The 26,143-nt window shown below is 43.5% G+C and overlaps 1 protein-coding gene across 1 annotated transcript in view; it reads right to left on the bottom strand.

Moving 5' to 3' along the window:
- Positions 1-478: 478 nt before the first annotated feature.
- LOC311148223 (agrin-like) overlaps positions 479-26,143 on the bottom strand; it is a 175,812-nt gene continuing 150,147 nt past the window's right edge. The window contains exons 28-35 of the mRNA XM_084185112.1: positions 23,027-23,191; positions 22,270-22,381; positions 13,463-13,579; positions 12,394-12,577; positions 11,934-12,021; positions 6,014-6,238; positions 4,730-4,833; positions 479-3,258 (exon numbers count right to left, since the gene is read on the bottom strand). Of these exons, the coding sequence (XP_084041238.1) occupies positions 3,077-3,258; positions 4,730-4,833; positions 6,014-6,238; positions 11,934-12,021; positions 12,394-12,577; positions 13,463-13,579; positions 22,270-22,381; positions 23,027-23,191 (1,177 nt within the window). The 3' untranslated portion in view covers positions 479-3,076. The remainder of the gene's footprint in view (positions 3,259-4,729; positions 4,834-6,013; positions 6,239-11,933; positions 12,022-12,393; positions 12,578-13,462; positions 13,580-22,269; positions 22,382-23,026; positions 23,192-26,143) is intronic.

The following is a 26,143-nucleotide window of genomic DNA, read 5'->3' as shown; positions in this document are numbered from 1 at the left end:
CTAGCACTGGCTGGCTGGACGTTTTGAGTTGAATGAGAATGGCATCGCTGCCTGTCCATCTAATTTTCTTACCCCAAGTAGCACACATTAACATTCCATCTTTACATTAGTAGTCTTGAACCCATGATTATCTGTGGGGCTATACTTGCAAGAACCTAGAATCAATGAGTAAGTTGTCTGCACGTAGTATGTTAGAATGTGTGCCCTAAATAAATACTTATTTGACTGTAGTTGAATTGTGTATAAGGTGTATAAGTTCATTCTGCACAGAAACCATCCAAGAGTAACTTCCTAAAGTTTGTGGAGAATGCTTAACACTTTAATACGCACAAGTAAACACATTTTGTCCTTATTGACTTACTGTGAACAGTAGGAATTGATCAGTGTTTAGGTAATGCCGTTATGAAAGTGTTAAGTAGTCCTTATGTCGTTTCATTCAACTGGAAGGGGATGAATTCCACGGAGACAGGTGACAGAGTCAGGTCTGTTTGTTTGACACTTTATTTCATGGTGGTAGGAACACAAGACAAAGGTAATAAAGTTAGTAATGGTCAGGTCATGCCACTCTTACTCGGTGCACTGCCCTTCAGGAGCGTCTCAATCAAGCAGTAGTTTACAGAGGCCAGACGGAATCCACATGAGACATAAATAAGGAACAGAAAATAGATTCAAACAGTAAATAGTATATTTTTTGTAAAGCCAAAGGCGACCATTTTTGTGGCCCTCTGAGGATTTGTATGAGAATTATTAATATAATTATTATGTATTAATTTACATGGGGATGATGAGGCTAGTATGCTGGCCAAAGTAAGAGCACAGAACAGTATGGACAACAACTTTGTCAACCTGTAGGCCGCTGACCTGTTTTAAGGCAATTCATAGACAGTTTTGACCACCCCGACATTAGATCGTGTCATCTTACACTTGAGCCTGTGCCACTTGTCTTCTGAGTGCCACTAACACAGGAGCCCACTGCTTATGAACAACTACTGGAATAGGTCAAATTCAACAGTAATACAACATGTAAATACAGTGGTGTACACACACGCCCACACACAGGGTTCCTGGTCTTGGATTGGACACTAGTCCTTGATTACACTCAAAAGCCATATGCGTCGATGTTCTTCCCCTCCCCATTGACATAGGAACATCATTATTGTGTGTAGTAAACAGTCAAGTCAGACTTATTTCCAGTGTATAGTACTAAAAACAACCTCCAGTTTTACACATTGCTCAATTTTCACTTTCAAATTTCAGGGCTGTACAAAATGGCCGCTTTTGTTTCGTGAGGGGAAAATAATGAAGAACTTAAACAAACTAGTACAATACCACTGATACTCAACCTTGAACAAGCATTTGTTTTGTCTTATAATATTGCCAAGTATCTTATATATCAAAACAGAGTGGGCTTATGTCAGTCATTGCAGTTTAGTTTTTGAATTGCATTATCAGTTTTTGGATGTTACAGAATTCATCTCGACAATACAAACCCATGCATAAGTATGTTTATTAGTAATTGCGATTATGTTTGCAATTTTTTTCCTAATTTTGCTGCCAAATGTCCCAACTTATCACATGATCACTTTTCCAACAGCAAGAGATGGATCACTCTTAATACAAGAGAGAGTATAACCCAGTCTTCATTCCAATTTGAGAAAAAAATTGACTCTTGATGTTTGAAAAATTGAAGAATTTCGTTGATGACTGAACATTCCATGACTGAACATATGAGGGTCCTATTGCCTCCTATGGTATGATACAGTCTCTCGCCTCTTCCTCTTCGTCTGTCCTCTCTTCAGCCTGAGCTTACAGCACCCCCACCAGGCCAGTTGGGGTAACAACAACAACTTGTCCTTTTGCACCATTCCAAGTCCAGCAAAACAAACTGCTCCAATAGAAAAACAAGTGCTCAAAAAAGGACCCCACCAAAAATTAAACAGTTCTCCTAGCTCAGTGAAATCAGATTAGAGTAAAATAGTTTAACCATTTTGTAAAACACAAAGCATGTTTGCGACAGGTAATCCACTTGGCCGGCAACACAGAGAAACCAAAACAAAACAAAATCAACACTGCAGAAACTGCATGCAACTAGTGGTCATCCTGATTGTAAAATAGAATGCACAATACATGAGAATCACAATTCTTGAGAAGAGAACCAATCTTACATATTCACAGTCTCAGGTATTTATATACTCTATATTTATTACATTTATTTATGTCAATTATTATTAAATTTCTTGATTGATGCATGTTGTGGATGATGATATGTAAGTTGTTCTGGAATGCAGGGCACTTTGTCTTTGTTCGGCTCTGGGGGTTTGCGAATAGCGAAGTATTTCAAAACTCAGTCGTTGATTCAGAGGCAACGTAGAGCATTTGCGCTGTTAGAGGAGTTTGATTAAGCGGTTTCAGAAGCTCATTCAGCCCTACTGATATGTGTCCTATCAGTAGCAAGCAGAGGGTTCTAGGATACCATTGTCCTGTTCATTCAGAAGAAAACAGACTGAAAGAGGGCGGGACAACCTGGACTTGCCCAATAAGACATGCCCGTTTTCCATTTCCGTTGCAGAATGTTGTAAAACGTTTTGTAACAGTGTGCTCTAATGACCATGACCCAGTTAACAGCAGTATGTCTCTACTGTATTTATCTCACAGGGGAATGTTTGTATGTATGTATTTCTATAGGCTGTGTTGGGTGGTAGTGAATGATATGGAAATAACAGAGAGCACCAATGTGATTCACCAGTGTTCAAGTAATGAGCGAGGGAGAGGTTTTGTTCATGTTTGTTTTAAAACAACAAAACACTACAATGAATACAGCTTTCACTTGTCTCGCGATGTCACACAAAAGTATGCGTATATGTATGGTATGTACACCTGCATTTTAGGGCAGGGATCATGAATGAACGGGAGCCGCAGATAAAAAATTAAAATACAATATATAAAAAAAAAAAAAAAAAATTAAAACAACATATTCTTTTTATTTTCAATATAAAAAGCAATGAAAAGTATACAAAAATATAAAATAATTACAGCAGTAGACATGGTGTTTATGGAGGGAGTGATTTTAGCCAGGCTATTTTTTGGCCTTGGTGGCTGTGCCAGAGGCGGAACAGTGTAATATTTTGGGGCTGTTCAGGGCGTCCTCCACCAGGTGGAGCTCCACGCCATCTACCACGACATCCTTTACACAGCCCACGAAGCCAGTGCTGTAGGCCTTAGGCAGTCTGCGGGCCACCGCCAACTCCTCCAAGCCACCTGTGAGAATGAGGGGGGGAAGAGAGAGAGAGAGAGAGAGAGAGAGAGAGGGATTTAGAACTCATGAAAAGAGGAGACCTACAGTGTCCGAGGTGCATGGACAGACAGACACACAACAAACACATGCACACACACACAGATAGATAGAGGTCACATCCCTTGCATCTCCCTACAAGCGAACATGTTTCATGCCACAAAGGGTAACTAACTACTGTGTGATGTTGACACTGGCTGTAGATGAAGAGAGAGACACATGAAGCTCTGGTGAACAGGACATCAAACCGGTGGTCCTCTGGAGGACTGCGCTACCACAATCACTGGAATTTACCTTGCTTTCATTTTCAATGGGAGTCGGCCTTCTGATATGTCACCTGTATTACTCGCCGTTTCTCTCTCTCTCTCTCTCTCGCTCTCTCTCTCTCTCGCTCTCTCTCTCTCTCGCTCTCTCTCTCGCTCTCTCTCTCTCTCTCTCTCTTTCTCTCGTTTTATTCCGCCGCGAGTTTGCCTCTCTCCGTCGAGCCCTTTCCCCCCTTCCGTCTCTTCTCTCTGTCCCCTCTAATCGGATTGCGTGCCTCTGAATCGGGGATCGACAGGGCTAATTTCATGCGAGTTACAGATGAATTAATGATGAGCGGTGAAAGAGGGGGATTTAAAAGAGAGGAGCGGCCTGCTGAAAGGATAATGTATTCTAGCCGCGGGGTGTGCTCAGCACCTGTTTGGAACCACAGCAGTGTGCTTGTGTGGTGTGTCATTAGTGTGTGTTTGTGTGTGAGAGAGAAATAGTGTGTGTATGTGTGACATGTGTCCCTGTAGCTGGCTCTCCTCGCTCAAACATACACCTTCCCACCACATTGCACGACCACATGCATTTGAAAGTGATTATTTTTCTATTTCCTCCGAATGTTCCATCTAGACACAGCGTGTGCTCTTTCAAAAGCCATTTCTCTGAGCGAAGTTCAGGCCAAATGGAACTTAAGAAGATAACGGGCCAACCTTGAGCAGAGAACTTTTGAGGTTAGTCAGAGAGCTTTATTTCTCAAACCAATACATGAATAGAGTTGGACAATCATCTCACATTTCAGACCAATTATTTTCATGCCAGCGAGTTCTTTGTCATCCATTGCAATGCAGAGTGAGTGCATTCCTCATTTCTGGCACACTTCTACCATCGTTACAGCTGGAAATGTACTATGTGAGATGGATTTCAGGTTAACCCTATGTGTTGCTCAACGGTACCTCGGTCACTAGTCCATGTTCTATGCACTGTTAGAAGAATGTTAGACCTGCTCTGATAAGCATTTCCTCACTTGCCATTTGCTCTTTCTAAAAACAGCATTTTAGTGTCTGACAGATTGATATATGCAGAACCAACCAAACCAGAGGTTGTGTGAGTGTCTGTGTTTCTGTCTGTGTTTCTGCCTGTCTGCCTGTCTGTGTAAACCCCAAGACGCAAGCTCATTAGTCCACCTACCCAACCAGAGGGCTCCGTCTGTATCCAGCTGAGTGGCTGCCAGGGGCGACGACCCCGTGACCGCCGCCTCGTTGCCCACCTGGAGAGAGCCGTCCCTAAGTGCTCTAAGAGAGGGGGAGGAGGAAGAATAGATTGGGAGATGGAGAAAGAGCGGGTGGGAGAGGTAGAGGGAGGGGAGTGAGAGAGAAGGGGGGAGGTAGAGGGAGAGGGGATAGATAGAGGCAGGGAGAGAGAGAGAGAGAGAGAGAGAGAGAGAGAGAGAAGGGGGGAGGTAGAGGGAGAGGGGATAGATAGAGGCAGGAGAGAGAGAGAGAGAGAGAGAGAGAGAGAGAGAGAGAGAGAGAGAGAGAGAGAGAGAGAGAGAGAGAGAGAGAGAGAGAGAGAGAGAGAGAGAGAGAGAGAGAGAGAGAGAGAGAGAGAGAGAGATGGGGGGAAGATAACATTTGTTTACAGCCTGTCTGCTACATCATCGTAAATTCCACTTCAACTGACATGTAGCAGAAATCAAGACTTCACAGAGTAATCAAGTCTTCACTGCTCTGATGATTGTGTGCTTAGCAGTTGATTGAGGGAATGGGAGAGAGAAATTGCATCCGAAATGGCACCCTATTCCCTATATAAGTTTCGACCAGAAAAGTAGTGTACCTTATAGTGAATAGGGTGCCATTTCAGACACAGCCAGTCACTTAGCAGTCTGTCAATCGCACTGAGCCTAAATTACAGAGACCAACTTTCATGGATTCAAAGGAATCAAATCTTCACTATGTGGTAAGTAAGCACTTATGTCATAGTGTGCTTCGAGTAGAAGAGATGTCAGACAAAGTAATAACATTCATAACACATGACCTCACACTTAAAGGAAACATGAATTTTTTGGACAGTACTAACAGTGGACTAATGAAAAAAATACAAAAATATATTTTGAGAGGATCTTTCTTTTAAATGCTGTGGCATAAAAGCTAACCCAAAGCTAGCGAATATGAAAACCATACACTCTGTATGCTGAACTTTACGTTGAACATTTCATGACTTTGTTCCACTGTTTGGTCATTTTCTTTCACTAAATGATTACTAAAATAAATATTAATTTAGGGGTGAATTCCATAACTTCCACTTAAGTCAAATGTTAACTTTTCAAGTGAAGTTGAAGTGCGGATTTGGCCTAAAACAAAATATCACCAATACAGGCTATCCTATACTTCAACAACAACAATGTTCATGGAACCACGGGTGTACCATGAGTAGTGAACCACTTCTGTTCACGGTCACGTTCGCACGTCTTACCTGCTGGCCTTGATGCGGATCCAGCGGTTGGTGTTGACGCGGACCGTCGAGCGCAGCACCACAGGCTTGGAGCCCAGGTCATAGGTCATCTGCACACGGCCATCCACCACAGCCAGGGCGATGTAGTCAGATCGCTCCACGCCCTTACCACTCCACAGCACCAGGCCCTGGGTGGCCTCTGTCTTAATGCTCAGTTCAAACTTGTTCACCAGCAGGGCCTTCTCACTGCGGGGGAGGGGGAGGAGAGTTACAATGGTTAGTGAAGTGAAGAGGAAGTTAGGTGATCGTGAAATTTGCACGTTTGCATACTGGCTGTGTTGGCTGTATGAACCCCAAGAGGTGATTCAAGGTTGATAGTGATGGGGTGTATCCGAAATGGTAGTGGCCGGTGATGGCTCTGTCCCAATACACTACTGGCATCCTAATTCCTTGCCTAGATTCCTTCATAACAACTGATCTGAAAGCACTTGACAGGGTCATGGTGGGAATCCTCTCAGGTCCTTTAACCTGCTGCTGCCTATGAGGCAAAGGAGAAGATGACAGTGAAAGGAAGATTAGGTAAAGACTATTGGATCAGCTATGATGTTTCCACTTCATCCTGGGTATGTCCAGCTCTCTTTTCCTCTATCTCTCTCTCCTGGGTTAACTGTGCAGTAGCTCTCCTCTGTTCTTCCTGTGAGGTGGTGGTGGTTGTTGTGGGGAGGGACCGGGGCAGGATGCAGGGGGGTTTGGAGCTAGCTGTCTGAAGTGCTGTTTGATCATAGTCTCTGAACTGCCAGTGCTACGGGGGAGTCAGGGAGCTGGGGACAGGGGTGGAGGGGAGAAGGGTGGAGACCCGGGGACATCCTGGCTTTTCCTATGGAGGAGTGCTCTGTGTCACTGTCACAGCTGTGTCGGCTCTAGGAGAGTGGGGCCGCTGCTCAAAGCCTGACTGGAGCTGGGGTGGTGGTTTGCACACACACACACACACACACACACATTCATGCACTCGCACACACACAGGAACATGTTCATGCACATACAGACACAGCTCCATTTGGTACAGACCTCAAACACAAACACTCCTGAAGGGATGCTATTTATAAAAATAGCTCCTTTGTTCTCCACGGTTCCCCCTGTGTGTGTGTGTGTGTGTGTGTGTTTGTCACCAATCGGTATCGCTGTAATGTATTGTGATGCCGACAAGGCTCAACTACTTACACAGTTTTCAAAAGGATCGTAAACAAAAAACGGAGACAAACACAGGCAAAGCACACAGAGGACAGAAAGCACACAGAACAGAACAGAACGACACGGAACACAAGACACAGATTACAAGAGACAGACATGACACGTATACGAAACAAGTCAGCACAGACAGAGGCTCATGGGAGCACAGGGGGTTATTCACAGGACATGGGGAGAGGAGAAGAAAATTACAGCAGACTACGCCTAAATCGATCCACTTTAAATAAAGTTTGATTTGACTTGATTCTGTCATCAGGCTGGCCAAAAACGGGGCTACTGCTAATGAGCTAACAGGGGTAAAGAGATTGAACTGATTGTTTAATTAAGGCTTCTAATTTGGTTTCTGCTCAGGTATGGCCAACAGGGGGTTGACACATGTACAGTATTTGACCCAGCAGAGAGGAAGGAGTGCAAAGTGGAATTGGATGCGTCTCTTAATACACCGCAACCACATTTGAGTTTAAGATTTCCAAGGGAAAAGTTTCCTTTCTAAAAAGACACATTCAATTCACTGAAGAACAACAAACAAAACAGAGTGACTAATGAATGAAGTGTCAAAGAAACCCACTAGACACAAACGGTCGGTAAATAAACTCATATAATATTTGGACTCCTTTCCCCTGGCCTAACCCTCACAGTACCCAGGGCCCCAAATAAATCATAAGCTGTGTCTGAAATGGCACCCTATTCCCTATATAGTGCACTACTTTTGAACAGAGCCCTATACGGACCGTGGTCAAAAGTAGTGCACTATATAGGAAATAGGGTGCCATTTCAGACAAAGCCATAGTGTTACGCACCAGACTTCTGTGCGCAATAGCCTGGGGACAAGGTTAAATAAATCCTCACCAGGATGGATTGTCAGGAATAATAAGGCCCCAGTCATCAGAATAAGGATATACTATACTACTGTATTTATACTATATTGACTAGACTTATTATGCGTTGGACTCCTGGCTGCATAATACATTTCCCTGCAGGGACAAAGTTTGAATTGAATTAAGGACAGCATGTGAAACAAGGCAGGTATGCAGTATTTTAAATGCTATCAAGGTGGCTTACTTTCTGGATGAATAATAGACTAACGTTATGGAGTTTTGTTCTCGTCTTTTATTCCTCATCGATTTAAGTAAAAAAAAAAAAGGCTTATAAAGTGCTGTGCACCCAATTGCCTCTAGATGGCAGTAGTAAATAGAGCATTGCTAGGCTTGTATGGAGAACATTGCATAGAGATTGAAGGTGGAGAACATTGCATAGAGATTGCAAGGCTGGATGGTGTTTTGGCTGCTAGTGCTGAAGATGATTGGGACGACTGAGCTACTCTGTCTTAATAGACCCTGGATGCCATTGCAACAGCTAATGGGGATCCAGATAAACAAATAAGTGGGGCCCTATAATACTGTCTCTATAAGTGGCCCAGTGTATAGAGTAGTGTGGCCCTCCAATACTTTCTCTATGGGGCCCAGAGTATTGAATAGTGTGGCTCTCCAATACTGTTTCCTTGGGCTGTGAAAGGTTAGGCTGCAACCTGCGGGTGGTTGTGTCAGGGGGGTGGGGATGGATGGGGAGGCAGCATGCTAGCGGTTGGTTAGACAGCGCTGGCTACAGGCCCCAGGCTGCAGGGGACACTCACCTCTGCTCTGACGGGTTCTCCAGTGACTCGGGACTTTAAGGGAGCAGGGGAGAGAATGGAAGGGCATGCGATAAGCGCAAGAAGGGGGGCGGAAGGAGGACCCGCGAGGACCCTTACAGGGTGACGTATCGTCACCCCGGCATAGAGAGGAGCTTCGTAGACAAGGAGACGTGGCAAACAGAGCAAGTTATTTGTTCGAGAGCTGGGAAAGCAGGGTGGCTACGTTCTCATGTCCATACTAGCGTACTGCTTAAAATGCATGCCCAATGCATTACTACATTCTAAGTAATACGGTAGTATGGATATACTACGAAGTACTAGGAGCTTTACTGTGATCAGAGATACAGTACTGCAGATCCATTGCGATCACGGTCCAGAAGCAGCACAGCAACATAATGAGGTCCTCAGAGGATGACGACAACCACACCACCACTAGGACTCCAAGTCAGTGCCCAAGACGTGTCTTAAGGGGAGAGTTGGGCAACAATGTAATAATGTTTTTCATAATTTGGCTGCAAACCCAATTTTCCCTTAGGGATAAGTTTTCCACTACTACTACTACTATTACTGAGTCTGATGACAGTGTGGTGTGTGTGTGTGGCCTTCTTGAGTGAAGGAAGCGCCAAATGAGAAAAATTGGGTAATCAACAAAAATGGGGTCAAATATCGTATTATCAGAGACGGAGCCCTATATCATTGGTCTCTCCAATAATGATGCGTGAGAGAATCGACCCAAGGTTTCAAAAGAGGAGGCATCAGCCAATGAAGACTGATCTTGGCTGCTGTAAATAGTAACAGCAACATTAGCCCAGGGTGAAAGTGGTGGTCTGTGTGTTGTAATAACGTTGTAATAACGTTCCTCTGAGGAATTCATTAATTTATTTGTTAATTCATTCATTAATCCCTGTTCAACACCAGATAAGGTTGAATCGATGCCACTCGCTCGGAGAGAGATTGCCGGCAAGCTCTGGTTTGGCCTAGATTGGCCACTAATCGCGCCCCTCGCTCTTACAGGAAGTGACAACTATTAACGATCTGGCCAGTCCAGCTCGAATGATCATCGCCCTAACGGATATCGTTGCCCTCTCGGCCTCAATTTGAGGTCTTTCGTTTAAATAATTTTACAAAGAGGAAATAACTCTTTGATTAACATTTCAGTCGTTCTTTTTCTCTGCCGCCGACTCGATAATTATTCATAATTGCAGTTGGAGATTGGACTAACCGGAAATGACAGGGGCTTGAATGTGGATATCGAATTATCTGGTGAATCTGCTTGGCATAAATCAACCTAAATCCAACTTCCCTGCTTTCTGTTTTTCTTTCAGGAGGTTACTTACCAAGCTAATGACAGCGAAGAGGAAACTAATAACAAAGTAAGATCTAATTGTTACCCTAGAGGAGTCAGTTAAATAATCGATGTGGGACTGGCAGCAAAACCGAGGAAGGGGAATATTTCAGCCCATAATCTTGCAGTTAAGAAGGGGTCTCATTCTTTTCAACATGACAGTTAATACCATCCAATATAAGGTACGTGGATATACTTCTGGTTGTGGCGAATATAGTTACAACCATGCATACAGTATAGCACCTGCTTTCTGTGGATTCATGCAGTCATGCGTTCATTTAGACTGGAGTGTGATGAGGAATTTGTAATGAGAAAAGATCAAATCCAATTATGGGCATGGAGTTTGAATGTAAAATCCTGTAGGCCAATTTAAATATAATACACATGATAGCTATCTTGCATAGGGTAAGATGATGAAGATGATATAGAAGGAAAATAAAAATAGAATCTATTACTTTGTGTTAACTATCGTAATGTATTAGTCTGGCTTTGTATTAGTTAGGTTAGTCTGGCTTTGTATTAGTTAGGTTAGTCTGGCTTTGTATTAGTTAGGTTAGTCTGGCTTTGACTAAACCTGGGAAGATTGGGGACTCCTTTATGTGTACTTACTCCGGAATCTCATTGGTCAGTTGGCTTGAGTGCAGCAGAAGGACAGACAAGGAACACTCATATGAGACGGACAGACAAGAGACAGAAGAAGACAGACAGATGGACGGCAGCACAGACATCTGACAGGCTTAACAAGGACAACAGACAGAGGATACAGACAGATCTTACAATTCTCTCTTAATATTTGCCCTGTTTGTGTGTGTGTGTGTGTGTGTGTGTGTGTGTGTGCATGCATGCACATGTGCTCTGTGTTGTGCTCATAAGACCACAAATTCACTGTCTGTTTCTCCCATTTTCACGCCTTAGAGTGTTGTGGGAAGACTTGTAATGGATCTGGATGGGGAGCCTTATGTTCCATGTCTTTCAGGTTCATCATCACAAACATTTAATGCGTGCCAACCTGCGGGCGTGAGAGCCAGCATGGAAGACATAGATGGATGGTAGAGGATCAAATGTTTAAGCGGCTGCCTGGAAGGCAGAATACGTTTTTCTCGCTTTCACACCCGGTATAGAAACCATTTACACCTACATCATCCGGCTATTCCTGTTATAGCTAGTGTGTGTTTAAAAATGGCAACCGACACTTTGGGACTGCTAATTTGAGGGGACACAGTCGCACATACTCTAAGTCTAAAATAATATTAAATTAAACCCCATTTTAACAAAGCCTATAGAGTGATGATATGGTTGTTGTGCTATGCTGGTATGGTATGGTGTGTGTGTGTGTGTGCGTGTATAAGTGTGTGTCGGCTCAGTCCGCCTCGGCGCACAGCGAGCGAGGGGGGGGGGCGCTCGGGGCGATCCCGTAATTGTTAGCCGTGCCGCTAATTAGCGAAATTTAGTCAAAACCAGAGACAGTGCAGGGAAAGTGGTTGAACTATTAGCTAACACCCGGTTCACTACGAAGCCCCTAATGGGCCTGGAATAATCAACTCTGTCACCGCCACTTACTGCAGTGGAATATGAATGGGGAGGCCATTAACCATTAGCCATTTCGCAACTTCCGGTTAGTGTTAACATCGGAGGCCATTTTGCTCAACCCAATTAAAATTAGTATTGGAGGCTATTAGCATTAGAATCAACGAACAAGATGGCATCTCCCTTACCTCTTGGTGACGGCGTTGTGGTACTCAATGAATGTCCGGCCATCAAAGGCAATGGACTCCATTTCCCCGGCGGACTTCTCGAAGATAGCTGCGAGGAAGAGGACAAGGAGGAAGACGAACATTGAATGAGATCACATGAATCATTAGGAAACATGGCTCCTTTAATTGGAGTCTGGCAATGGATGGTGATGATCTGGGATGAGCGTTCATGCGCTTATTGTTTTAATGAATGTAAAGGGACAGTAGGGCATACGGCCAAGGTTAATGGGGTTGGTAAAGTGTATGTGTGTGCAGTATGTATGTGTGTAGCATGTATGTCTGTGTGTGTGTGCGCACGTGTGAGAATGATGAAACAGAGGGGTAACTCTGTTTCATCCTTCAAAGGGTGACACTAAGACAAGCATGACATTGATATTACTGACAAAACATTGCATTGAGTTCAGGATCATTGTTCACTTACTGTTCTGACAGTGTGGGCCTGTGAAGCCGTGGAGGCACACACACTCGTAGGTCTCCAGCAGGGGGTTGCAGCGACCCCCATTGTGGCAGGGCTCACGGCTGCAGAGGTGGCCCTCGAACATGGCCACGTCACTGGAGTGCAGCGCGTTCTCCTGCCGGAGGATGGGCGTGCCCATCAGGGTGATCTGACGGGGGATGGAGAGGAGGAGAGAGGACTTAGACCTGTCATAGTGCAGTGTGTAGCCTTCATTGACCTCATGTCCCAGGTCTGAATCAGTCCTTGATTAGAAGGAAACAGTGAAAACCAGCAGGGCTATGGCCCTCGAGGACTGTAATTAAATGGCCATGACATATAAGTCGATGCAGCATACATACTGCATACAACACATTACACTTTTCAACTCCACTCGTCTCAAACTCAAGACACATGAGTAACGACTTTACTTTACAAGTCACTTATTAATTAATTCAGCAAATAACTGCTAAAACATACTTTTAGACTGAGCTTTGATTAACTTGGTGCTTTCAAGGGAAAGTTTTGAAAGAGAAAAAGCTAGCTAGCATTAAGTAACATCCTGCCTTTGTTTTAGACAGCCATTTCTGGCACTCAAAGACGAGCATTTTGCTGCGGAGGAGAACAAACAAGCTGGAAAGTTGTCAGGGAAAAGATCTGAGCTGAGAAACATGGAGGGACATCAAATGTGTTCTATTCTATTATTAGTACAGTGAGCCAAAAGAAATGAGACACCGTCAGCACTGAAAACCAGCTGATCGTTGACCTTGGTTAAAGTTGTTAAAGTCACTGTAAAGGTCTGTCATCAAGTATAGGCAGCTGATAGTTCTTGTCCATCATAAATCGTGTCAAAATATATCTATCCATGTATAAGGTGGATTCAACATTGTGTCTCAGTTAAATGATGTCTAATACTTTAAATAAAACATTATTTATTTTTTAAATCGATAGTTGTTGATAATTTACAGAATTGATAGAAACTTTTGCATAACCTTCTGAACAGGGTGTGTGGCTAAACATATCTGCTGAGGATTGTGTGTGGGGACAGGACACTCACCTTCTGAATGGCGCCCTTGAAGCCATCTTTGAGCGAGGCGGCCCTTGCTAGCCGGCTGAAATCAGGAGCACCACCCACAAACAGAGACTCCTTCAGGTTGAGAGCAGTGTGTTGGTTCTGGAGAGAGACAATGGGTTAGAACCATATATAACATAGTCTATAACCCTATCACAGGGTCTAGAACCCTACCACATGTACTAGAAACCTACTAAAAGGACTAGAACCCTACCAGAGACTAAAACTCTAATAATAGGGACTAGAACCCAATAACAGGGACAGTGGAGGCTGCTGAGGGGAGGACGGCTCATAATAATGGCTGGAACAGAGCGAATGGAATGGCATCAAACACATGGAAACCATGGATACCTTTCCACCTATTCTGCTCCAGCCATTACCATGTGCCCCTCCTCCCCAATTAAGGTGCCACCAACCTCCTGTGAACAGGGACAAGAACCCTACCACATGGTCTGGAACCCTACCATAGTGACTAGAACCACACCTGACCAATACAAATGATACCTGTTTTTTTCCATATTTTTTATTGAGCCATACAGACTGTAGCACGATGAGACTAATAACAGTGAAAAAGATTTATCCTTTGAAAGATATCTACATAGTGCAGGGCTATAAAGTGTACTTCTTGTTTTCATCCTCTCCTAATCAGGGACTGATTCAGACCTGAGACACCAGGTGTGTGCAATTAACTACCAGGTAGAAACTAAAACCAGAAGTGCTTCGGCCCTCCAAGACTGGAATTACACAGCCTTGATATAGTGCAGGACAATTCGCTATCACTAGGCTACTTCCTTCTCCACATCAATACACTTGATATATTATAAAACATAATTGATTTCTGTGCCACACTCCGAGCAGTCAATTATTCGTTATCTAGTACAAAACACAAGAAAAGGGCTACAAAGAGAGTCGCCTGTTGCGGCTGAAGAGACGATATGGATGGTGTTTTTTTAATGAAAGTCTCTAATGAATGGCTGATTATACCGGCGACCTTTCCGACACCGTGCGAGCCACGGCCTTTAATTGGCCGTTCATTTGCGCGGCAGACGATCATGAAATCAGGCCCTTGCTCCATCCAGAAACGTACAGGAGAGCTGCCTCCAATTACGACAGCATTCCTTCTGCGCAGGATGTACAGGCCCACTCTTAGGGAGGAATTACGGATCTTTATTTTTATGTAGGGCAGTAATTGCCAGAGGGAAAATCAGAGGTAATTGGTGGAAAAATTATGGAAGGGGCCAAGTAAACCTGGGTTATGTGTGAAGAGAGCTGGCATTGTGTCCTGCTTCTATTTGAGATGGGAGCTGGAGGAGGGAGGGTATAGGCCAGTGGGGCTTCGCTAACCCCATGGCTATGTAGTGCGCCTGGAGTGAGCTCTGACAGAAAGGGAAACCAGGGCCAAGACCTCCAGCCCAGTCGAGTGGGTCACCTGTGGCTGCCTGGGGATAACAAAGTGCCGAAATGGGCCCGGTTTCCTATAACCCCTACTAACACTTTAGCTAAAGGGGATGCTCAAGTGAAGAGTAACAGTTGGGATCAACTCTATTTTGATTCAGGATTAAAATTGACATGCGATTCTCCCCCTTATAATGTAAACCGCTTTGAGCATTTAAAAAATGGATATATAAATCCAATCCATTAATATTGAGTTTAACTATGGCCATAATATATAATAAACATGGTTTCTATCAATTTGAATGGTCATATTGGATTCTGAATAGGAGTGAATTGGACGCTGCTAACAGGCCAGTCTAATAGAATGGATGTTGTCAGTGCTGTTGTGTGCAGTTATGAGTGAACGAGTGAGTGAGTGAGTGAGTGAGTGAGTGAATGGGTGAGTGAGTGAGTGAGTGAGTGAGTGGGTGAGTGGGTGAGTGTGTGAGTGAGTGAGTGATCGAGTGAGTGAGTGATCGAGTGAGTGAGTGATCGAGTGACTATTATATGGTGAGCTTTGTTTCTCTTTCGCAAAAGAAAGTACATGACAAAAGAACAGCCCGGCTTGGCTTTGCACCCCACTCTCTCTCTTTACTTTCTTCTCACTCTCGACTGCCACACGGCACAGGAGAGAAATCCCCGCCCACGAGAGACTAATGAAGACGTTTCATTGTTGCGAGGAACAATGGAGGTCAGAAAGATAACTGACACCCCTCCCTCCCTCCGCCTACACAGCAGATGGACTGAGGTGAAAGCCAAACCGAGTTCTTTAACAAATGTCTCTACTCCTGTACTGTGTATGAAATGGTAGCACTAAATACAGACTCTTTTCCCCAGTCAGTTCTATAGTCTAATAACTTTGGTATGGTGCAGCATGGGGATGAGAAGTGGCGAATGAAATTGAAGCTGAAAGTGGAGATATGAAATATGTCTAAGGTGGATGGGACTTATTACCTTGCGTGATTTCTTAGTTTCCAGACAGCACAGTAAGAGAAAAGGAGGGAAAAAAGGTTATCAGAAGAGAGAGCGAACAGCGGATGTCGGACCAACATAAAACCGCACAACACAAACTGTGAAGCCCGAAGGTCAGAAGGCTGCCACTCAAAATAAATGAAAAAGAGAAATTGACCTTAAAGAAGTTGCAGCTGGGTCTAAAACTACTGTGGCTCAGACAGAATTCTGATCCACCATATACAGTTCATGTCGGAAGTTTACATACACTTAGGTTGGAGTCATTAAAACTAGTTTTTCAACCACTCCACAAATTTCTTGTTAACAAACTATAGTTTTGGCAAGTCGGTTAGGTCATCTACTTTGTGCATGACACAAGTAATTTTTCCAACAATTGTTTACAGACAGATTATTTCACTTATAATTCACTGTATCACAATTCCAGTAGGTCAGAAGTTTACATACACTAAGTTGACTGTGCCTTTAAACAGCTTGGAAAATTCCAGAAAATGATGTCATGCCTTTAGAAGATTCTGATAGGCTAATTGACATCATTTGAGTCAATTGGAGGTGTACCTGTGGGTGTATTTCAAGGCCAACCTTCAAACTCAGTGCCTCTTTGCTTGACATCATGGGAAAATCAAAATAAATCAGCCAAGACCTCAGAAAAACTATTGTAGACCTCCACAAGTCTGGTTCATCCTTGGGAGCAATTTCCAAACGCCTGAAGGTACCACATTCATCTGTACAAACAATAGTACGCAAGTATAAACACCATGGGACCACGCAGCCGTCATACCGCTCAGGAAGGAGACGCGTTCTGTCTCCTAGAAATGAACGTACTTTGGTGAGAAAAGTGCAAATCAATCCCAGAACAACAGCAAAGGACCATGTGAAGATGCTGGAGGAAACAGGTACAAAAGTATCTATATCCACAGTAAAACAAGTCCTATATCGACATAACCTGAAAGGCTGCTCAGCAAGGAAGAAGCCACTGCTCCAAAACCGCCATAAAAAAGCCAGACTACGGTTTGCAACTGCACATGGGGACAAAGATCGTACTTTTTGGAGAAATGTCCTCTGGTCTGATGAAACAAAAATAGAACTGTTTGGCCATAATGACCATCGTTATGTTTGGAGGAAAAAGGGGGATGCTTGCAAGCCGAAGAACACCATCCCAACCGTGAAGTACGGGGGTGGCAGCATCATGCTGTGGGGGTGCTTTGCTGCGGGAGGGACTGGTGCACTTCACAAAATAGATGGCATCATGAGGAAGGAAAATTATGTGGATATATTGAAGCAACATCTCAAGACATCAGTCAGGAAGTTAAAGCTTGGTCACAAATGGGTCTTTCAAATGGACAATGACCCCAAGCATACTTCCAAAGTTGTGGCAAAATGGCTTAAGGACAACAAGGTCAAGGTACTGGAGTGGCCATCACAAAGCCCTGACCTCAATCCTATAGAAAATGTGTGGGCAGAACTGAAAAAGCGTGTGCGAGCAAGGAGGCCTACAAACCTGACTCAGTTACACCAGCTCTGTCAGGAGGAATGGGCCAAAATTCACCCAACTTATTGTGGGAAGCTTGTGGAAGGCTACCCGAAACGTTTGACCCAAGTTAAACAATTTAAAGGCAATGCTACCAAATACTAATTGAGTGTATGTAAACTTCTGACCCACTGGGAATGTGATGAAAGAAATAAAAGCTGAAAGAAATAATTGTCTCTACTATTATTCTGACATTTCACATTCTTAAAATAAAGTGGTGATCATAACTGACCTAAAACAGGGAATAATTTGTACTTGGATTAAATGTCAGGAATTGTGAAAAACTGAGTTGAAATGTATTTGGCTAAAGTGTATGTTAAATTCCCACTTCAACTTGTAGCCACTGCAGACAGTGTTTTTTCTGTTTGTATGAGAAAGCATGCATGGATTTGTGGCAAAATGTTCTGTTTAAAGATATCCTGCAATACTGAAACTACCATCCCAGGTATAATTACTTTATATAAAGGTATCTATATCAAAGACGCTAGGCTCTCTGAGTGCAGCGGGACTCCCTGGCTCCCTTCTTCATTGTAAATGCAGGAGTAGGAGAGAATTAGCTGCCAGCTATATCCTGCATGGAGCCTCTTTACGTTGAGCTCCTCCATCACTAGTCTTTTAATATGACTTTCTGCCCATGTTGCTGGAGTGAAACACAATTACCACACGAAGAATAACAAATTACACTGTTAAATATAATTGGATGACTTGCGGACATATCCAGCTATTCAATTTCTCTCACTTAGGCCCATGTATCTGGTTTATTGCTTGAGAATCATTATTTATTTTCTCCATCTTTCCATCTATATACAGTATCTACAGTAGGGCTGAACGATTAATTGCATTCGCGATAATATCGCGATTTGACTGAACGCGATTTTCTAATCGCAACGTGCGCGATTTGAGGTGGTCACGTGACGCGACTTTTCATGCTGTCCAGCGCAATGGCCTCTTGCTCGACGGAACAGTCAGAAACTGACACAGCTGATACTTTAATATCGAAGAGGAACAGCACGTCGGTGGTGTGGAACTATTTTGGTTTTAAAAAAGAAGATGCTGAGCAGCGTCAGGTGTTGTGCAGAGCATGCCGTGCTCCGATTGCTACTTCACGGGGTAACACTACAAACCTGTTTCAGCACTTAAAAAAATACCACAAATCAATGCATGACAGTTGTATGACCAAAATGCCGAGCATCAGTGCGCGAGACAAGCCAAATACCTCAAGACAGGGATCACTGACAGAAATGTTCGAAAGTGTCACTCCGTATGAACGTAATTCAAAACGGCACGGAGAAATCACTCGGACAATAACCGAGTTCATAGCCAAAGATATGATGCCTCTCAGCACGGTGACCAAGCCTGGGTTCATGGCATTAATACATACGCTTGATAAACGTTACAGTATACCCTCCCGCACATACTTCAGTCAGACTGCCATACCGGAGCTGTACAAAAAGTGCAAAGAGAAAGTCGCCGCGGAACTTAAAACGGTGGAGTTTTTTGCTAGCACTACTGATATGTGGTCAAGCCGCACAGCTGAGCCGTACCAGAGTCTTACAGTCCATTTTATTGATGAAGATTTCAACCTCCGAGCTCGCTGCCTACAAACTACCTACTTCCCAGACGATCACACAGGGGAAAATATTGCAGCCGGCCTGAGAGAAGGGCTTGTCAGCTGGGATCTCCACGAGGAGAATCACGTCTGCATCACGACGGACAACGCGTCGAATATGGTGCTTGCTGCGCGGCTTAATGAATGGACGAGGCTCCAATGTTTTGGCCACAGATTACATCTTGCCATTGGTAAGTTATCGTGTGTGTGTGTGTGTGTGTGTGTGTGTGTGTGTGTGTGTGCGCGAGTGCGAGAGAGAGAGATGCGTCGATTAGTAAAGCTGAATATACAAATATATATAAATGATATTATATAAATCGGATGGGATTAAATAAATTCATACTTCCACTCCTTTTCTAATATGTAAATTCATTTTACTTGCTTATATCATATGTCTGTCTGTGGTGGAATGCCCACCTGCATTTTTTTTCTTTTCTTGTTTTTGTTTTTTACATGTTTTTTTAGTGTTTATGAGAGAGAGAGAGAGAGAAAGAGAGAGAGAATTGACATGCAAATAAAGACCCTTTGAATTGAGAGAGAGAGAGAGGATGTGTTGTGGATGTGTGTATTTCAGAATTACAGCTAATTTGAGTGTGTAATAGTGAGAGCCTTGTATCAAAACTCAAATTGTGTGTAATACACTACTTTTTATTTCTTTTAGAAAATGCACTCAAAGATGACAGAGTGTCAAGGGCAACAGCACTGTGCAGGAAGCTGGTGGGGCACTTTTCCCACAGTTGGAAGAAGAAAGCAGCCCTGACGGAGGCACAGAGAGAGCTCAAACTCCCTGAGCACAACCTCATAACGGAGTGCCCAACAAGATGGGGTTCTAAAGAAATGATGATTGCCAGAGTGCTTGAACAGGCCAAAGCCATTTCTCAGGTATTGTCTGGAGATCGATATGCACGCTCCCTTATCCCAACCTGGCAGGATATTGACGTGTTGGAGTCGATTCACAAGGCACTGCATCCTCTACTGGAGTTTACTGATGCTCTTTCTGGAGAGGAGTATGTAAGCATCTCCTACCTCAAGCCAGTTCTCCACCTTTTTGCCACATCAGTCCTGGCTGAAGATGCTGAGGACACTGACCTGACTAAATCAATAAAAACCAAAGTCCTAGCATACCTCAATAACAAATATGGAGACCCAAACATCCAGGAGCTTTTGGATGTTGCCTGTTTCCTGGACCCTAGGTTCAAAATACAGTACATCAGTACAGACAACATCCCTGCTATCAAGACTCGTCTGAAGACAGAGATAGTAGACTTGGCACAACGTACATATCATTGGGTAAATAATTATGTATTTCACAAAAACAAAAATTTTCTGTAAAATCTAACTGGAAAACTAATGGCTGTTGTTTTCATCTAATAGGAGAAGAGGTCTCGTACTGAAACTGTTCAGATGCCTCAAAGTGCACAGTCCTTGGGGGAAAAGACGAAGAGGTCTCTTGGCAGTTTTTTCAAGACCAGTTCAGCCTCTCCTTCTTTGCCTGTAAATCTTGAAGATGTCGCAGAGGCAGAGATAAACAATTACCTGATGACTCCTACCATTGATGGAGAAGATGATCCATTGGCTTGGTGGAGGGTGCACAAGATCAGCTACCCACAGTTGTGCACCATGGCACGCAAGTATCTTTGTGTACCTGCTACAAGCGCTCCCTCAGAGCGTCTTTTTAGCACAGGAGGGAATATTGTGACTTGCACTCGCTCAGCCTTGAAGCCAGAAAAAGTCAATATTCTGGTTTTCTTAGCAAAAAACCTGTAAGCCAATGAGAACAGAACTGTTGGATAAGTATGGCTGGCAGTGCCATACTCGTAGTGAACTTTAGTCTGTGTGGTGTGTTATTGTTGTGTACTTGAGATAAGTGAGGCTCATCTATTTTATATTATAATATTCAAATCGTTTATAAAAAATAGTTTGTCTAAATTAAAAGTGCATTTCTCATTTTTTATTTATAACTTTATTTACTTTGATTTTACAAAATATTTTCAAAGCAAATTCCTTGTTTCAGTTGTGTGAAATGTTACTGACTTGGGAGCAGTAAGATACATACAATTTAAAATTATTTTTTTCTTAAGACTGTACCTTTTGCACACAGTGTTTACAAAGTTCATGCCTTTGTTTAAATTATTTAAATGCACAGTGGCAAAGCCACAGATGTTTCTGTAATGAGCAGTTCAATAAAAATGTCATTTATTTCAAGTCATACATGTTTGAATTTAATTCTAACAAATAGACCCAGCCTATGGGAAAGAACATTTCACACTAAATGTATATACTATTGTGTTGGTCATATTTAAATCATTCATTATGTTTTGTAGGGGAAAAAGGATAAATAAATTAAATCGCATATTAAATCGCAATCGCAATATTGGGGGCAAAAAATCGCAATTAGATTATTTTCCAAAATCGTTCAGCCTTAATCTACAGTATCTCCGAAGAGCACTATTGAAGGTATTTGCTTCACTCAGAGCTCAAAGGTATAAGTCAAGTCATACTAATGGGTGTATACCACTCGGGCCATATTGGTTATGTTTCGTGACTGCAACAAATAGGAACAAGATCGTACTACTGTTTAGGCATTTTGTCAGAGTCAAAGATGGCAGATAAAAAGGATTTAAAAAGGGAGGGGTCATTTCCAGATAAGAGACGACCTGTCAAACGTGCCCTCTACGTCTCGAGCATACTATTTCTCACCTTGACGAGCCGTGAGAAGACAGTAGAATGTGTTTTCAAACACAACCCTGGTAGTGTGTATGCCCTTATCAACGACCTCAACTAGGGACATTATTTTGCTCTGGTGTGTCATCAACAGTGAACTCTGGGAGTATACAGTGCATTAAGTTGAACACATCCTTTGGTACGGGCATATCACAGGAGGCTGCTGAGGGGAGGACACCTCATAATAATGTCTGAAATGGAATGACATTAAACACATGGAAACCATGTGTTTGATGTTGTTGATACCATTCCACTAATTCCGCTCCAGCCATTACCATGAGCCCGTCCTCCCCAATTAAGGTGCTACCAACCTCCTGTGGGGCATATGCATGGCCAAGTGTGTGGTGCTACAGTGACACGCACATCAGAAAACACACACAGTAGCACAGGCTAAGCATAAGCAAGGCTGTATATTGCCTTGTATGATAGCATACTCATAGCCGGTTTGCCTTGCATGCTAATAGCTAGGCTAATCATAAAGACGTCTGATTATCCTAGCATGCTAGCTCTCTCTGTCTGTCTCACCGGCGACTCTCCTCTGACTGGGTCCTTTCCGTTGATGTTAATCTCTCCCTTTCGATTGGCCCGCTCCAGATTCACTGTGTTCCACACGCCCATCTTGATCTTATCTTTACTCCTGCATGAGAGGAACACACACAAACGAGCCAAGAGGTTAGGGATGTCTCAAAACAACAACAACACACACACACACACACACACACACACACACACACACACACACACACACACACACACACACACACACACACACACACACACACACACAAGTACAATCCAAAATCAAAAGAGACCACAATAACCCAGCTAACAAGGAGTCCAGACTATGTTCTACAGTCACTATGGGGTTCAAGAGTCATTATAGGGTTCTAGACTAGAGTTGCTACAGGGTTCTATACTAGAGTTGCTACGGGGTTCTATACTAGTCACTATGGGGTTCTAAACTAGAGTAAACATGGGGTTTTAGACATGAGTCACCATGGGGTTCTAGTCTCGAGTCAATATGGGGTTCTAGACTCGAGTAACCATGGGGCTATAGACATGTGTCACTATTTGGTTCTACACACCAGTCACTATGGGGCTCTAGATTAGTCGCTATGCGATTTTAAACTTGAGTATTATGGGATTCTAGACTTGAGTCACGATGGGGTTCTAGACTAGAATCACTATGGGGTTCTAGACTTGAGTCACTATGGGGTTCTAGACTAGAGTCACTATGGGGTAATAGACTAGAGTCACTATGGGGTTCTAGTGTGGTGCCCACCTGATGACAGCGGGGCCCTTGCCCAGGTCGTAGCGGAACTCCAGGATGCCGTCGTTGAGGGAGAGGGAGATGAAGTCACCTTTGCCGTCCGTCTTCTGGCCGCTGTAGAAGATCATGCCGTTGGAGTCATTGGCCATGAGCACCACCGTCATGCTGACCTTTTGGCTGCAGACAAAACACAAACAACAATGATAAACAACCAGGCAAAGACAAAACACAAACAACATGACCAGACTTGGTATTTACCTCTTGTCTACTGTGCTTGTGTCTTTCAATTGTTCGGTCTATCTGGCCTTTTCATAATGTGACACTACAGTGCCTTCAGAAAGTATTCATACCCCTTCTTATTCCACATTTTGTTGTGTTACAGCCTGAATTAAAAATGGATTTTAAAAATAATAATAATCTTACCCATCTACACACAATACCCCATAATGACAAAGTGAAAACATGTTTTTAGAAATTTCAGCAAATGCTAGGCTGAAAATTGAAAATGAAATACAGAAAAATCTCACTACATGTTAGTATCACCTTTGCAGCTAATTTTTCTGGGCAAGTCTCTAAGAGCTTTGCACACATGGATTGTACAATATTTGCCTATTATAATTTTCAAAAATTCTTCAAGCTCTGTCAAATTGGTTGGTCATCATTGCTAGACAACCATTTTTAAGTCTTGACAGATTTTCAAGCAGATTTCAGTCAAAACTGTAACTCGGCCACTCAGGAACATTCACTGTCTTCTTAGTAAGCAACTCCAGTGTAGATTTGGCCTTGTGTTTTAGGTTATTGTCCTGCTGAAACGTGAATTCATCTCTCAGTGTCTGGTGGAAAGCAGACTGAACCAGTTTTTCCTCTAGGATTTTGCCTGTGCTTAGCTCCATTCCGTTTCTTTTATATCCTGAAAAACTCCCCAGTCCTTAACGATTACAAGCATACCCATAACATGATGCAGCCACCACTATTATTGAAAATATGGAGAGTGGTACTCAGTAATGTGTTGTATTAGATTTGCCCAAAACATAACACTTTGTATTCAGGACAAAAACGTTAATTGATTTGCCACATTGTTTTTGCAGTATTACTTTAGCGCCTTGTTGCAAACAGGATGCATGTTTTGGAATATTTGTATTCTGTACAGGCTTCCTTCTTTTCCCTCTGTCAATTAGGTTAGTATTAGTAACTCAATCAATCAATCAATTTTATTTTATATAGCCCTTCTTACATCAGCTAATATCTCGAAGTGCTGTACAGAAACCCAGCCTAAAACCCCAAACAGCTAGTAATGCAGGTGTAGAAGCACGGTGGCTAGGAAAAACTCCCTAGAAAGGCAAAACCTAGGAAGAAACCTAGAGAGGAACCAGGCTATGAGGGGTGGCCAGTCCTCTTCTGGCTGTGCCGGGTGGAGATTATAACAGAACCATGCCAAGATGTTCAAAAATGTTCATAAGTGACAAGCATGGTCAAATAATAATCAGGAATAAATCTCAGTTGGCTTTTCATAGCCGATCATTAAGAGTTGAAAACAGCAGGTCTGGGACAGGTAGGGGTTCCATAACCGCAGGCAGAACAGTTGAAACTGGAATAGCAGCAAGGCCAGGCGGACTGGGGACAGCAAGGAGTCACCACGGCCGGTAGTCCCGACGTATGGTCCTAGGGCTCAGGTCTCTCAGTTGGCTTTTCATAGCCGATCATTAAGAGTTGAAAACAGCAGGTCTGGGACAGGTAGGGGTTTCGTAGCCGCAGGCAGAACAGTTGAAACTGGAATAGCAGCAAGGCCAGGCGGACTGGGGACAGCAAGGTGTCATCATGCCCGGTAGTCCTGACGTATGGTCCTAGGGCTCAGGTTCTCAGAGAGAAAGAGAGAACGAGAGAATTAGAGAGAGCATACTTAAATTCACACAGGACACTGGATAAGACAGGAGAAGTACTCCAGGTATAACCAACTAACCCCAGCCCCCCGACACATAAACTACTGCAGCATAAATACTGGAGGCTGAGACAGGAGCGGTCCGGAGACACTGTGGCCCCATCCGAAGAAACCCCCGGACAGGGCCAAACAGGAAGGATATAACCCCACCCACTCCGCCAAAGCACAGCCCCCGCACCACTAGAGGGATATCCCCAACCACCAACTTACAATCCTGAGACAAGGCCGAGTATAGCCCACAGAGGTCTCCACCACAGCACAAACCAAGGGGGGGGGGGGCGCCAACCCAGACAGGAAGATCACGTCAGTAACTCAACCCACTCAAGTGACGCACCCCTCCCAGGGACGGCATGAAAGAGCACCAGCAAGCCAGTGACTCAGCCCCTGCAACAGGGTTAGAGGCAGAGAACCCCAGTGGAGAGGGGAACCGGCCTGGCAGAGACAGCAAGGGCTGTTCGTTGCTCCAGCCTTTCCGTTCACCTTCACACTCCTGGGCCAGACTACACTCAATCATATGACCTACTGAAGAGATAAGTCTTCAGTAAAGACTTAAAGGTTGAGACCGAGTCTGCGTCTCTCACATGGGTAGGCAGACTGTTCCATAAAAATGGAGATCTATAGGAGAAAGCCCTGCCTCCCGCTGTTTGCTTAGAAATTCTAGGGACAATTAGGAGGCCTGCGTCTTGTGACCGTAGCGTACGTATTGGTATGTACGGCAGGACCAACTCGGAAAGATAGGTAGGAGCAAGCCCATGTAACGCTTTATAGGTTAACAGTAAAACCTTGAAATCAGCCCTTGCCTTAACAGGAAGCCAGTGTAGGGAAGCTAGCACTGGAGTAATATGATCAAATTTCTTGGTTCTAGTCAGGATTCTAGCAGCCGTATTTAGCACTAACTGAAGTTTATTTAGTGCTTTATCCGGGTAGCCGGAAAATAGAGCATTGCAGTAGTCTAACCTAGAAGTAACAAATGCATGGATTAATTTTTCTGCATCATTTTTGGACAGAAAATTTCTGATTTTTGCAATGTTACGTAGATGGAAAAAAGCTGTCCTTGAAACAGTCTTGATATGTTCGTCAAAAGAGAGATCAGGGTCAAGAGTAACGCCTAGGTCCTTCACAGTTTTATTTGAGACGACTTTACAACCATCAAGATTAATTGTCAGATTTAACAGAAGATCTCTTTGTTT

Source organism: Coregonus lavaretus, assembly GCF_964263955.1.
Source record: "Coregonus lavaretus genome assembly, chromosome: 20".
In the NCBI taxonomy this organism is placed as follows: Eukaryota; Metazoa; Chordata; class Actinopteri; order Salmoniformes; family Salmonidae; genus Coregonus; species Coregonus lavaretus.
The sequence above is the reverse complement of the archived record's forward strand: the minus strand, read 5'-3'. Positions and strand labels throughout refer to the sequence as shown.